Source organism: Haemaphysalis longicornis, unplaced genomic scaffold (genome assembly GCF_048455015.1).
Source record: "Haemaphysalis longicornis isolate Haplotype H1 unplaced genomic scaffold, Haemaphysalis longicornis Haplotype H1 scaffold_14, whole genome shotgun sequence".
NCBI classification, from domain to species: Eukaryota; Metazoa; Arthropoda; class Arachnida; order Ixodida; family Ixodidae; genus Haemaphysalis; species Haemaphysalis longicornis.
In genome coordinates, this window is record NW_027526245.1 from 20,203,308 (window position 1) to 20,218,520 (window position 15,213).

Here is a 15,213-nt window from a genome sequence, read left to right on the forward strand (position 1 = left end):
TGAAGCACTGTGGAGGCTGTCGTTAAGTTGAAGCAACATATTCTGATCGAAAGCCGACTCGTTTTTACTTTTGAAAATTTTGGCACCTTAGGAATGCAAAATACGTGTCGACGCAGAAGCTTTGTGAATCTTGCCAGAATGTGGACGTTTAAAGAAGAGAAAAAAGGCATAAGGAAGCCCTGCTTACTTTACTGCAGACCCGCTAACCTTATTTCTTTTTATCCAGAATGGTTCTGGTTCCTCGTGAAGCGGTACTCGTGGCTCTGGGGATTCTTGTGGTTTCTGCTTACGGCAGCTTGGACGTTTCTCACAAGTACCACACCTTCAGTTTGAAGGTTGGTTCACCAGTTGAACTTTCCGTGTTGTTCCTCCCTCGCAGAACAAAACAGGAGAAAAAGTGGGGTACAACACACGCACCAGTGTTGTTCCCCCCCTTTTTCCGTGTCCAGCTTTTTCTTTTCTTTTTTCAACTATGAGGGAAAGAAAACGTCAATGAACTCTGTCAACCCGTGTTTGCATGCATTCCTATGCATCATTACGCATTCTTGTTATGCATAAATCCGTGTTCATTCCCTCTTCATCTCCCATCGCCAGGTGGATCACTTCAAGTACGGCCTGAACAAGACGTTCCAGCTGAGGTACGCTCTCGCCGATCAGTACTGGGATGCGAATGGAGGGCCCATTTTTATCCACACGGCGAACGAAGGCGCCATCGAAGATCACGTGCGGGATGTGGTAAGCAGCTTTGTTTCACTGCGGCTCAAGGAAGGAATACAATTACTATCACTCCTCATAAAGTGACCGAAACCTGACCTTTATTTTATTTCTATTTATAGTAACTCTACGGCCCCAGTCGAGAGGTGTTACATGAGGGGGTTGACAGTTTACCAACAGATGATTTGTTCCATGGCTTCTTTAAAATGGGCGATGTAGGAGTGGTGCACGATGTCAGCAGGAAGATCGTTCCATTGCCTTGATGTTTGCACAAAAAACGAAGAGCAATGAGCAGTGCTATGCGCATATCGGGTGGATAAACAGCTTTCTACAGGCTGATACGGCATGAAAAACGACGAGGTGGAACGATAACATGGTTTAGGGGAAATATATGATAAGATTTATGAAACAAACGGAGTCTTGAAATTTTGCGGCGTGATGCTAACTTAACAATGCTAGCTTGAAATTTTAGTTCGGTTACGCTGATATGATAGCAGTAGTCTGAATAAATGAATCTCGCTGCGCGATTTTGATGGATTCAAGTGTTAATTAGATTGATTTGATGGGGATTCCAAATGGCACTTGCATAACCTACCCACCATTGGTCACGAAGCCCTTCTTTCGCTCATCAATCAATCGTGGACAACCGGTATCGTTCCGGACCACCTGAAGACAACTATTCTACACCCAATTCCTAAGCCAGGTAAAGATTCCAGCAAGATTGAAAACCTCAGACCAATATCCCTTACACCAACAATCTGCAAATTGACTGAACGTATGATTAACAACCGGCTGCAATTCCACTTTGAAAATACTTCTTGGTTTCATCCTGCCCAAACGGGATTTCGACCCAACCTCGGCACCCAAGATTATCTTTGGCTTCTCCGACGCGTGCTGAATCGCAAATCCCGCAAGCATTGTCCGGACTACTTGTTAGCCCTGGACATGCGCAAGGCATTTGATAATGTAAATCAAGAAGGCATTCTACGCGAACTAGCGCTTGCCTTCCCCAGCCAGAAAGCACAGAACTGGATTAGGAATTTCCTCGAACACAGGCCGATTCGCCTCAACCACAAATGCTATCAAACCTGGTAACCCTCAACATTCTATTTCGATAGAGGAGTCCCCCAAGGATCTATTCTCGGACCTATCTTCTTCAACCTCGCCATGAATCGGATCGCAAGAACACTTGAACAAGACACATCCGCACGTTTCGCGATCTACGGGGACGACATTGTTGTCTGGACGGAAGCTGCCGAGTATCCTGACCACATGATCATGCAAGCGGAGCTTCAATCGGCTGTACTCAGCCTAGAAAAATCCCTTTCTGACTTCAGTCTTCACCTATCTGCACAAAAGACTGAATTTCTCAGTGTGGATGGCCGCACCGCAACAAATCCAGCATTCCAGATACCATTGCAGATAGGTGACTCCACCATTCAGTCCAAAAATGGGACAATCCGTTTACTCGGAATACAAGTAGGTAGCTGCAATAGTCCAAACGCGTGGATACGGCAACTTCGTTCCACATGGCGCCCTACACTCCACCTCATTACTCGGATGTCCAACAAATACGGAGGAGTGACCCAACGGACCTGCCTCACACTCGGCAGAGCAATGGGCCTCGGTAGACTGACGTACGGGTTCCCTGCATATGAATTTAGCACTCGTCACGTCAAGGATCTCCAGATACTGTACAGGTCTCTTGTTCGTGCTGTCAATGGCCTTCCTCGTCACACCCCAATAACTACCCTTGAACAAGCCCTGCCTTTACCTCCGCTTAATATACTGATCGAAGAAACGCAAGCACGGCACCGACATAGGCTTGAACTCACTCATCAGGGCTATAAGCTACAGAAATGGGACCAACTCGAAAGCAAGTCGGATTTGGACACGCTTCCGTCTCTGCTTCGCCCCTGGGAAAGGCCAGCGGTTGGAATTTTAAGAAAGCGGCCGATTCCACGCATTCGACATGAGGCCCGTGAACAGCTTATCAGCAAACTGAGCGCAGAACGCTTGCAAGATGAGTTGGACATCTTCACAGATGCTGCCGTAATGGGTAATGAGGCGGGAGTAGCATGGCGATGCCCAGACCTTCCGCTTCTCAATGGATCAAATCGTGTATTTAATCATTTCGGGCTAGTGGAAGAAGCGGAATTGCTTGGTATCTTCGGCGCCCTTCGAAGACTTCAGGAGCAGGAACCCCAACTCACTGCTCATAGTACCACTCGCTTTAGGATCATGACCGACTCCCACGTGGCCCTTCAAGAACTGAACAAGTCGTACAGTCGCAATGGCGTTGCTAATCAGATTCTTTCACTAATTACAACGCTACAGCAGAAAAACTTGGAAATTAGATTGGCTTGGACACCTGGCCATTCCACCAGTGCTGTTGGGAATCAGGAGGCACACGACGCTGCCCGGGAGAGTCTTCAGTCTCTTTCACCTCCCACTGACCCACACTCGCACGAAGAGCAACCCTCCAATACCTGGCACCAACAGCGTCGCCAACTGCACACTGAGAGCCGTAGGCGACTACGCGATGCGTCTCCGCCTGGCTTCTTATCCCTCATAAGCGGACTGTCAAGATCGGCTGAAATTTTCGCAAACAAAGCCCACGCGAACGTGGCCTACACCCCGGACATTCTTAGAAAATGGCACTTTCCAAACGTCACTTGGTCGGCCTTCTGCCCGTTTTGTCACACGGACACCATTCCGAACTTGTGTCACCTAACCTGGAGGTATCCTGCCTTCCCCAAAGGACGTGATACACTGATCCAGAAATTCACCCCGCCATCTTCAGACCAAGATCACCTCGACCTACTTAGATCGGACCCCTCCGCGCATGAGTGTGTGGCGAACTACGGGATTGTGAGTGGCCTGTTCAAGGCAGTGTGATGCGTGTTTCTAATCTATGTGCCCGGACACAGATGTGAAAGGAGCTAGGGCTATAGCCATGACTTGAACATTGAACAGTGATCTTTTAACAGTAAACTTTTTTTTTCTCCTGACCCAATCCCCAACCAGGGCCTACGGCCTCCTGCTCCATAAAGCCATTCATTCATTCGTTCTCTCTCACTACCTTGCCCTCACACGTGTCTCATTCGTCGCCCCCAAAGAGCGCCCTCTCCTGACACTTTCCCCAGACGCTGTTGCATTCTACGCTCATCGAAACCACGTGACGTTCACGTGAGAGGTTCAAACACTATATTTAACAATATGCTCGCTACTCCCTTGTGCGGCACTAATCCGAACCACGTGACATTTGCGCGGGAGGTTCAAACACGATTTGCAATATGCTGGCCGTTCGTGGCGGCATACTACGAGGTTGCAGCAGAGTAGCGCATGCCGCGTGGGTTCGCTCATCACGCGAACACTTCCTGAGACGCAGCAGAAATGCGCCGTGACCGACAATAGCACAGGTTGCGCTGCGCACATATTTCATATTAAGGCGTGTAGTAATCGGCAGAGCAATTTACGCCGATCCATCCTTCTTTATATTTTTCGCAATCATCTGATAACTGCGCTACCGCCGTTTGCTGGCGACTGCGCAACTTGACAAAGGGGCATCGCTGGAGGCGAGGAAGAAAATTGTTGTGAAAGAGGTGTCAGCGGTGGTGAGGAGGAGCCCCGGAGCGGCGCCGAGTAAATCGGTGACACCGGAATGAAAACTGTCACTTGAATTCACACACGTGGCTCTACAAGGAGTGAAACCAGAGATTCTGCCAGCCGTTACCTGGAATTCGTGGGGTGGCGCCGGAACGCAGCAGCAGCGTCGGCCTCGCCCGGGGTAGAGCGGCGACGCCGCCGCTGTAGCCCGGCCGTGAGTTCGGAGAGAGAAAACGGAGAGGAGCGTCTTTGGAAGGGTGGGCCAGCGGGACCTAGCCATCCTGATGTGCTAGCTTAGGGTTACACCACCGCGCGACACAAGTGAGGAAACTGAAACAATGCGGCAGGTGAACTTAGTGATTCCCATTTATACCGATTTAAACAAGTTAGCGTGAGAATTGCGAGAAAGCTGAGGAAACTTTTATAATTCCTATTTATCAGAACCTGTTGCGACTTTCGTCTTTTGTAATACCTCTTAAAACACATCCGAATTGGTAATCACCAATTTAGAAAATGGATTACCATTCGTGGCAAGCAGTGTGCACAAGGTAGCGTTTCTCTGGTGGCCAGACGCCTGTATGTGGTTTGTACAATTTGTTTTCCCGCCCTGCAAACCAATCCTTAACTTGTGTTTGCCGTACGACCACTTAATTCCGCGGGTGCGGGTTACCCTCGAGGTGCTGTCGAACAAGTTAATCAAGCCGTATGAAGGCACTGCACAATGGACGCGAAGCTGCACCGAAACAGGGCCAAAACAACCGCCGCTGAAGCAGACGACAAAACCGTACTGCGGACGCCGCCGCCGGCAAGCAGGAGGGACGCTGGGAAATTCGCGGCGTTATCTCTATAGGCGGTGAGATGTTTGAGTGGCGCCCCCTGGCTCTGACGTCGGCTTAGCGACGCGCGCCACTGTCGTCTGCTACACTCCGCTTCTGAGGGACAGCAGTGCCTGAGCTAGAAATCACCCGCTTTGTTGCTGTAGTGCGTTAAAAAGCGTATTTCTAGTGACTCAGTTATTTTGCCCGCTTCTGACGCATCTGAATAATTTGAAGCTGTATGCCCAACAAGTTTGCAACACACGAACAGATTGAGAACAACTTTCTTCAGAGCATTGGTTAGAAGATCGTAACTCGTCCTATCTATAGCTTATTCGCGAGGATCAGTGATCAGAGCTTCTCGATAAGTATTCAAAATGCGTAGGCTTCCCTGCAGTATTTTTTGATTGATTGATTGTAGGGTTTAACACGCCGACGCAACGCAGGCGATGAGGCGCGCCGTAGTGGAGGGCTCCGGATTAATTTTGACCACCTGGGGATCTTTAACGTGCGCCGAAATCTCGTACACACGGGCGTTTTTGCTTTTCGCCTCCATCAGAAAAGCGGCCGCCGCGGCCGGGAATCGAACCCGCGACCTCGTGCTCAGCAGCGCAACGCCTTAGCCACTGAGCCACCCCTGCAGTATTTTGGAGATGCTCTTATGAAGGCTCAACAGTCTAATGCTACGTACCAATTGAGCAGCGGCCACTACACGCGCATAGCACAGCAGGAAATAAACCGGCTTTCTTCTATTTATTTCGTAGTTGTTGTCTTGTATCAGAATAATGTTTCTCGCTTTTTTTCTGCCCAACGCATTAATTTTTCTCCGCCGTCACAAACGTCTTATTTGGAGGTTTTGGAATGTTTGGGAGGCTCACAAAGATCGTGTGGATATTTTCTTCATTTTGTATGGCATACATTCCCGTCTTCACAAATTGGCTTTCATTACGGCTGCGTGCAAAGAGGTTCATATCGCCAGCGTGCTTTGTTTATTTGTTTAGGTTTGTGCTACGCCACCGCGATCGCACCCTAAACAACGTTGTCCACAGTACTCGAAGGCGGCTTTTGTGCTCCGTATTTCTATCGTAATCATATCGTTATCATAACGAACTGACTCTCAACCCGAAGAAATATCGCATGATTACGATGTTGAAGGCATGATATACTCGGTAACTAACACAATAAATAGTATACCTGCATGTATTACAAGAATCGAAACCTAAGAATAATTCCAAGTAGCTGTTTATTGCTTTTCAACCCTTCCAGGCGCAAAGACCAAATCCTATTCTAATGGGAATGGCGTTCCATGAATTGAAAAAAAATTACTTTTACTCTCTTGTCCTGGACTGAGGACCCGACCCACTAACCAGATCAATTTTTTGTTAAATAAAGTTTTCTCCACCTCCCTCTACATCTCCTCCTCTTGAGTGCAGTTTTCCTATAGCGCATATCTGAATATGGGGAAGATATGGCTGTGCAAAATGTTCCGACATATACACCCCTCCAGATCTGAACAAACATAGTGTTACTGTAAATTTAATGTAGACGTGACTCGTTTTGCTCAATAAACCTCCATACTGGTTAGATGCCCGGTATAAAATCATCACGCGCCTATATACACACCGGGTTATTTAGAACTCAACGTACAGTTTTTGCAGGCTATAGTGTATGTCTTCAAACTTTCATGCCTGGACAACGTAAAGTGATGTGACACAACACGTTCGAGCGTTCGGCAAGGTTGCAATTTTGCCTTACATATGATTACCGGCAATCGTAATGTCTTCTGACAAAGCCAACGGCCCTGAAGACCTAGAATTTGCTTTGTTCTTCCATTTTCGCTGTTGTCGGTTATTAGCAGCTGACTGTTCCCTTTGTTCGAAAGATTGCTTAACTGAGAAGCTGACGCCTAGCTGCGATTTTCGCGCTCCACACAGGACAGGCTTCGCAAAGAATGGGGCGACGCCGGCAATGTTTCTTCCGTAGCGGTATCCAAAAGTATACTTTAACTCACACCACGAGCGAGTGTATGCCATTTTAGGGCTATTATTATGATAAAAAGTTTCCCAGACGCCAATTATGGTGCGGACAAGCATCGGACGTTGATCGAGCGCAAAGTAACAGCAGGGAGAGCGAGCCTAGGTGAAGCAGACGACAAATTCGAGCATCCCTAAGCCGACGTCACGGAGGCACGCTTGGCAGCGCCGCCTGTGTTCGCGCACACCGCCAATTGTGCTCTGTGAGTGAAACCCTCCCCCCGCCGCCGTGTCCGACGCTTTGAAAGTTTGTTGTACCGCACCCCACGAAAGAACCGTTGGCTGGTCGAGGTAGAAAGCTTTCCTTTAAAAGAGGCCATTTGGAATAATGGTGATTGTTTCAAAGCTGATACAGTTGTACGCGATGTTCGTGTAACTACATTCCAGCTTGAATAGTTGTGCTTGTGCATATTATCTTTCTAAGCAAAAATATTTTACTGAACAAGCTCCACTTGAACTCGTTTCCTTTCGCCTACTGCGACCGAAACGCAAACTCAAGTTGTACAGGAACATATGGTTGAGACATTTGTGAGTCATTTCAATAAAGCTGTAGATACGAGCCTCGGAAGTGGTGCTGGTTTGCGTCCATCTGTTTATTGTTGGGTTGCTGTGCAGCGAAAATATTTACGTTTATAATGTTTTCATTTTGAAGCTTTCTCTATATTTTGCTTGTATGACTACTTTAAATGGAAACATGCATATCCGTGGGATGATCCATGTATTTTCGTATGCGTGCACAGTTATTCTGACACCAAAGGCTACTTGAGGAGCTACAAAAATAAGCACTCGTTCCGTTTTCTTGGACACACTGCATTTTGTCGTAGCGGTCTTACGCCAAGTAGCGTGCTGATAGGCAAACGCACCCATGCATGGATCTGTTGTTTTTATTCATTCCCGGGCACTGCGTGCTTGTGCACGTCGGCGTCGCAGGCAGCTGCTCCGTGTACTGTCGTCTGCTTTTATTGGAGAGAAGACGCTTTCTAAAACATTTCAGCTTGTTCCCGCGTTCCAAATATTTCAAATATTCTCGAACAGTGGTGCGGGAATATTGCATATAACAACTGAGAACGTAATAAAACGCGGTAATTGTTCTATAATAATTTTCCAGTTGCTTAAATTGAGCCCCGCAGCGAACTGGTGTGCGTGTTTATTTTGTTTTTGAAAAGAACGCCGCCGCCGCTGCCATGTGGCGCCACATGTTTACTTGAAACTGCAGTACACGCGGCCCATTGAGCACAATGACGCGGGTATGATTCACGGACGCGGCGACCGCTTTTCTCCCCACATGGTCAAAATAATTCACAGCCCTCCACTACGGCGCGCACCATCGCCAGAGTAGCGTCGGCGCGTTAAAGCTCGTAATCAATCAATCAATCAATCAATCAATCAATCAATCAATCAATCAATGAAGACGTAGCTAACGCCGCTACCACTCACCGCAGAGACCACCCTCTCCCGTTTGCTACCGACTCCCTCCAGGCCTGCGTACACTGCCGTCGTGGACAAGCTCTCTTAGCAGCAATTCAAGTTTTGCGAAAATTCCCCCTCAACCGTCCATCACAATAACTGGACCCCTGCTCACATCGGTGTACTGGGGAATGAAGCAGCCCATGCTGCAGCCAGCGAAACGCACAGCCGGGGGGTATCCTCAGCTTCCGAATCGACAACCGTGGAAGACAGCACCACCGTGTCCCTGACCACTGAAGCCTCTCATCCTCCAAGCATCTCCTCCACCACAGCGCTCTTTCATGCACGCACCTGACGAGGCGCACTACAAGCACACACGACCGCATTGCACGTACCCCCCACCTGTCAACCCGCTTTCCAGCACGTCATTGCATGCCCGTACTCCCAAACTAACGCTCAGCCCTTCCAGGTGAGCGGGATCATGTACACCACACCGGTTGCGCACTCCACGTATGACGTCGCATGTTGTTTTAGGCAAGCTGGCAACGTCGCATGCGGGCGGGTATACATCGGTCAAACGGGCCGCTCTCTAAACGACCTTTCAAGGGAACACCAGCTGAATATGCGGAACAAAACGGTATCCCATCTTCCGCACCATTGCGTGGCTTGTGAAAGCAAGCCATGCGAGCTAGTTTTGACTCAGACGGTGCTTAGCAAAAGTAGAGAACAGGTGGCAACGGTCTTCCTAATTCGAAAGCATTTTGAACAGTGTGTGACTGAACCATCCATATGTTTGTATGAAAATTAGTATGAATTTTGAACCGTTATATCATGTGATAAAGGTGGTGACGTGTGTGCGCATGTGCTGGTGTGGGAATATTAGCATGCTCATTTTTTCAATAAACTACTACACTCGGATACAAGTCAAGAAAAAAGGGGCGTCGCCTAATCCCCCACTTCCACCACCCCCTTCCAGCCAATAGTGTCGCTCTATCAAGGTGACGTCGTGGCCGACCGCATTGCACCTGCGGGCAGCACTCGGAGCCACGCTTTCCTTAATGCGTCCGTGCCGAAAAGTAGTTCGTAAGGGCGCCTTCACTTTGAGCGGAGATAAAAACCTTAGCTAAAATTTTTTATGTGCCCGTTCTAATGCAATGCGTGAAAGAATTTATCGTCAGCTGCAGTAGCGAGTTTCAATTATATTCCTGATGGTGAATTTCTGCTCTTCGGGGTTTTCCCTCAGCCGCTAGCTTGCTTCTGGCAGCTTCTGGTTTTATGCATTGCCGGCCATTTCCCGCCATGGATCCCGAAGAAGTCGCATCTGAATGTGCTTCATCGTTCTCGACTGAGAATTGTGGTGCGTTGCCATCTACGCCACGCCGATGGTACAAGAAAAACAAAAGCGGCCGTGTCATCTGCAGCTGCGGACGGGAGATGATCCGGAACGCGTACGTTCGTTTGCGGCATCTTCACCCAGAGCGCAGCGTTGAAGAAACTGCCGCGACCGTGAGCGATCTTCTTGGAGTCAGCGTGAGCTTGGTGATGGACGTGAAGAAGGAGATGAAAAATAACGACGGAATTGTTGCGACGCCCTCCCGAAAGCGCCCGCGAAGCGCCGGAAAGAGACGACGCACAGAAGTGTACGACGACTTCACGAAGTGCGCATTGCGGTCGTCCGTGCATAGTTTTTTTCGCAGCAATGAGATTCCGACAGTGAAGGCAACTGCTGCGGATTTCAACGCTAGCGGCGATGTTACTCCTCTCAAGCCATGGACTGTGCGACGCCTCCTGAATGACATCGGGTTCAGGTATGAGAAGAGGGGCCGGAACTCGCTGCTGATCGAGCGGGACGACATTGTCGCGTGGCAGCAGAAGTACCTCTACGACGTCGCCAGGTACAGGATGGAAGGTCGAAAAATCTTCTACCTTGATGAAACCTGGGTGAATGCGGGACACACGCTATCGACTGTTTGGACGGACACGACGGTTGCTTCCCACCACGACGCCTTCATGCGTGGTCTGACGACAGGTTTGAAGCAGCCGTCAGGGAAAGGACAGCGCCTGATTGTAACGCACATCGGCAGCGAGGACGGCTTCGTCAGTGGTTGCCTGGATATCTTTCGGGGTACGAAGACCGGCGACTACCACGAGGAGATGGACGGCACCCGCTTTGAAAGGTGGTTTGGCGCCGTTTTCCCGCAACTGCCACAAGGTAGTGTAATTGTCATGGACAATGCCTCGTACCACTCGCGGCTGGAAGAAGCAGTGCCTACGACGTCTTCGCGCAAACAGGTCGTTCAGGACTGGCTGACGTCCAAAGGACTTGCTTGGGATGAAAAAATGCTTAAAAAGGAGCTCCTCAGCCTTGTGACCTCTGTAAAGACACGGTACATCAAATATCGTGTTGACGGTGCAGCTGAAAGGGCAGGATGTATTGTGCTTAGGCTCCCACCCTACCATTGTGAGCTCAATCCCATTGAGCTCATATGGGCGCAGATGAAACGAGGTGTCGCAGCCAGAAATGCCACATTTAAGCTGGCAGATGTAGAGGTGCTCCTGAGGGAAGAAGCTGCCAAGGTAACAGTTCAACACTGGGCAAACGCAGTTCAGCATGTGATCAGCATTGAAACAAAGTTCAGGGGAGACGGTGGAGCAAGTGCGCATGTTCAACCTATTATAATCCATCTGGATGAAGATGACATGGACTCCGACAGTGACCTATCTGGTATCGAGTCCTTTGAAGATGTGTAAGGCGGCCAGCTATTCGCCAGTGCCGCCTTTGCCCCCTTTCAGTTAGTGTGGAGTGCGCAATTTAGCTTAAGTAGGTGTGTTTCCATAGCTGCAGGAGCAAGAAACTCCATCAGACAGCCGAGAAGACCAGACATGCTGTTTGTGTGCGTTATTAAGACTTATTTCTGGAGTTAACTGAGCTGCCTGTGTGTGCTGCGTAACTTGTTCATGGTTGATTGCTTTGATATGTAGCTATGAGAATCAGAAGATGGAATTGCAGTGTTTGGTTTTTATTTCATTTGCCATTACTGAATGTTGTATGCTGTGTTGTAGAGTCCACAGGGATTTTCCAGTATGACAGTGAGGGTGACAAGTTATTTCAACAATCGATGCATGATATCATTTGCTGTAGTGAACCGAGCGGTGTATTGTGTGGTGCTGGCTCAGGACTGGTTGCCTTGATATGTAGCTATGAGAATCAGAAAAGGCTGTTGCAGTGCTTGGTTTCTGATTGCATTTGTTGCAAGTGTGGTGCAGGAATTAGGCCGAATGAATGCAGTCCTGACAAGACACTGCGTGGCAGACGTATCCATAAAAGAAAATTGTACATCTCGAGCTAGAGGAAACCCACACTGTTCCAAACTATTTTCTGGAAGCAGGGCCACGCTTGCACTATGCGATAGTTTTCGCTGCACAGGGAGGATGGCTATTCGCATGTGTAGCATGAGGTGTGTGCAAGCAGAGTCAAGCGAGTTCGCAAATTCACTTCAAGCAGAATCATCTGCAGTGTGTGGCTCTACGGCTCCTTGTGCGACACTATATAAATGGCTATAAAGGCAAGTTTCACCTACAGGAAAAGACGCTAGCTCGAGTTTTCACCCCACGTTTTTTACATTGTTTGGACACTTATGCGTGTGTTGGATGCAGAAACAAAGTTGCAAATTAAATGCCTACGTGAAAGCATGTAACTGAACATTGTGTGTCCGTGTGGCTGGCTGAGCCAAGTTGTCTTCTTGTAGAACATTGAGAACAAATAAATCTGTTTAAGTGTCTTATTGCTCGTTTCATTTGCTATGCATAATTCAGCAGTGCGTCTGTTTAGCTGTCTGAGCCAAATCTGACAGGATACAGCAGTGAGGACAAGAAACGTTGCTTCGGTGTTTTATTTCTAATTTGATTCTATAGCTATCTGCTGTCTTACGCACGACTTAGGATAAATAGGTTTTATCTGTTGCCTACTCCACTGGATAAAATGCAGAATCACAATGTTAAAAACAATCCCCAAAGCTTTGGGAAGGGGAAACAAGGTTGGTTTCAATCGATCCTCCCATGTATGGGAATCATTTCATGTAGTGCATATTTGGCGAGATTATAAATTTCCTCCTGAACATATGATCCGATTTTGCCTTTGCGTAGCAAGAAAAGTATGATATGCATTGACCAGTTTCAGTGCAGCGATGTGTACCATATGTGTGGTTCCATGCATCAACTCAACCGACATGTCATCAATCAGTGCAGATCACTACGTAACCCTTCAAACAGACTTCATTGCCTGTGTTATGAAGTGGGCATCAATTCATGTTCTGTCATTGTGATTTACACTCCTAATATATGTGTAGACATTGCACGAGTTGAGTTGCGAACAGTCCTGTGGCAAGCAGCAGCTTGCTATTTGACTTGGAGCAGCGAGCTTCTCGCTCCAGCGGCCACTTGTGACGCAACAGTGAGAATGGATGAAATGCTGAGCTGTTTTCCACCCTGAAGGCTCTATTTTGAATTTAGAGCACGTGCATGCAGATGACCATTGCAGCAGCAGCTTCTTACTTAAGAGACAAACACAAGGCGGGCAGTGTCTATATAGCTTCAATAATGCACATCTCATGCAAGAATTTGATTTGGTGAACAATATGCATGCGCATGTGTAGAAAAAGCTGAAAGGTGGTTTATTTGATTTCAGTGCTGCGTTTCATGTCTTCACATGCATTGTTGCAGCTGGTCATACCGGTGAAATCTAGCTAATGCAATGTCACTATCGCGAACCACAGCTCATTCACAAAGCATAAACGGGACAATGAAATTGAACTTACAGTGGTAACACTCCTGTGGAATCTTAATTATCATAGACAATGCAAGCTCAAAGCAGATGCCTATTCGTATTTAATTCACAAAGGTTTTTGTCCGAAACAACAACTTAAGGCACTCCAACAAAAAACAGGCGACAAAAACATACTTGTGGCAATTAACACATTTAACAATGGTATCTCAGCGTAACCGAGAAAAAAAATAGAAAAGGTGGCATATTAAATCCCATCACGTAGCTAAGCTACAGCTCGTACGCATTCACGGTCAAAAAGTGCGAAAATTCTGCTTCTTGTATTTGGCAACTTGATCACAATTTGGGCGAATACGCTTGCGCCCGACATGGACTTGGGACACACGGCTCGACATATATGCTTAAACGAAATGCAGCGCGCGCCGTCGCGTGGCTTGCGTTTCGCCCCGTGCGTACTGTCCATGGCGTTAATAACTTGCTGGCGTAATCTACGAGAAATAAACAAGGAGTTATCGCCCCCTGTCGCAGACACTGGTGCGATAACGTGGGTAGCACAGACACAGGAGGTACTAAACGGTAGAACGGTACTTCACGCTCAAGGCCAAACGCCCGCACAGGATGACGACGACAGCTTCGTATCATACAGCGTACTGCAGTAACTGCAGCGGCGGCTGCTTACCGGCAACGCGAGCGCTCACAAAGCAGAAGAAAAAACACCGTAGCGATTGTCGTTACCGAGCATGTTAAGAACACTGCACACAACACGCAAACAATGAATACGACTGAACGGCACTAAAAATCGTTCTCAGAGAGCCCGACGACGCCGACGGTTTGACGCGAACAGCGGAGGCGGCCATTTTGGTAGAAGTCCGGAAGCGCGGAAGAACATGTTTTGTGATTTCTCCCGTGAGCGCGGCGTGGAGGCGGTCTACCGCGACGTCACGTTGATACGGCGACACCATTGGCTGGAAGGGGGTCCTTTGATGAGGAAAAGCCGCACTTTTCTTGAGTTGTATCCGAGTATAGTTGTGAGTCTGCGCCCGTCCTGTCTCTTCTTTTCCTTGTCCCGTCCCAATGTGCAGTGTTAAGTATGAAAATTATGAACCAACTAGCCCAACGACGTGCTTTACTGAGCTTTATTTCCCATTTCATCCATTTCCCAAATAGAAACGTTTAACACGAGAGGGGTTTTTCCCTCACACACAGCTTTCGTGTTTCTGCCTTCAGTAAAGCACAAAATCAGGATCCCTATGTTTTCCACATATTTGGATTTGGCATTTTTGACTGCCCTGTGGCGGGGAAAACGGTGTCAAATTTTTCGACGGTATACTTTATTCGCGTACCGGGTCCTTCTTCCGCATATTCCCCTTTTGTTATTGCGGCCTTTGCTAGGTACTCCGCATCACCATAATTTCGTATAAACGGAACGTTTTACGAGGGGCATTTCCAGGCGACGGTGCGGGCTTGAACTAGGGCGAAGTTCCTAGTTTTGTAACACATGAACGCCCAAAGTGAGTTCCCAGTTTTGCGGACACATGAACCGGCGTCACGGCGCTTCCCATTGCTGCCAGATCGCCGACCTATTTGACTCGCCCACCGAGCGGTGGCGCAAGTGACCGATCCTCAGTGGCGGTTGCGGCGTCAGCTGATGCCGGGCTTATGTGCGGGATTTTGCTTTCGTTTGAAGTACATTCTTAGATAAAATTTGTTTGCCTCTGTTCTTGTTGTAATTTTAGGCAGCTTTGCTCCTTTTCAGAGTGGTTTATGGTGTGATCATTGAATGAACAGATTTTGTTTCGCTCGTACAGTCTACCGGCCCGCTTTCACAGTCTACCGGCCCTCTATAATTGTA

General features: G+C 48.2%; 1 protein-coding gene across 1 annotated transcript in view; it reads left to right on the plus strand.

The window, feature by feature from the left end:
* The first annotated feature begins 227 nt into the window (after positions 1-227).
* The window catches only part of LOC144164796 (lysosomal Pro-X carboxypeptidase-like), a 155,288-nt gene continuing 140,302 nt past the window's right edge, over positions 228-15,213 (plus strand). Inside the window, exons 1-2 of the mRNA XM_077695064.1 lie at positions 228-335; positions 595-735. Coding sequence (XP_077551190.1) covers positions 228-335; positions 595-735 — 249 coding nt within the window. The remainder of the gene's footprint in view (positions 336-594; positions 736-15,213) is intronic.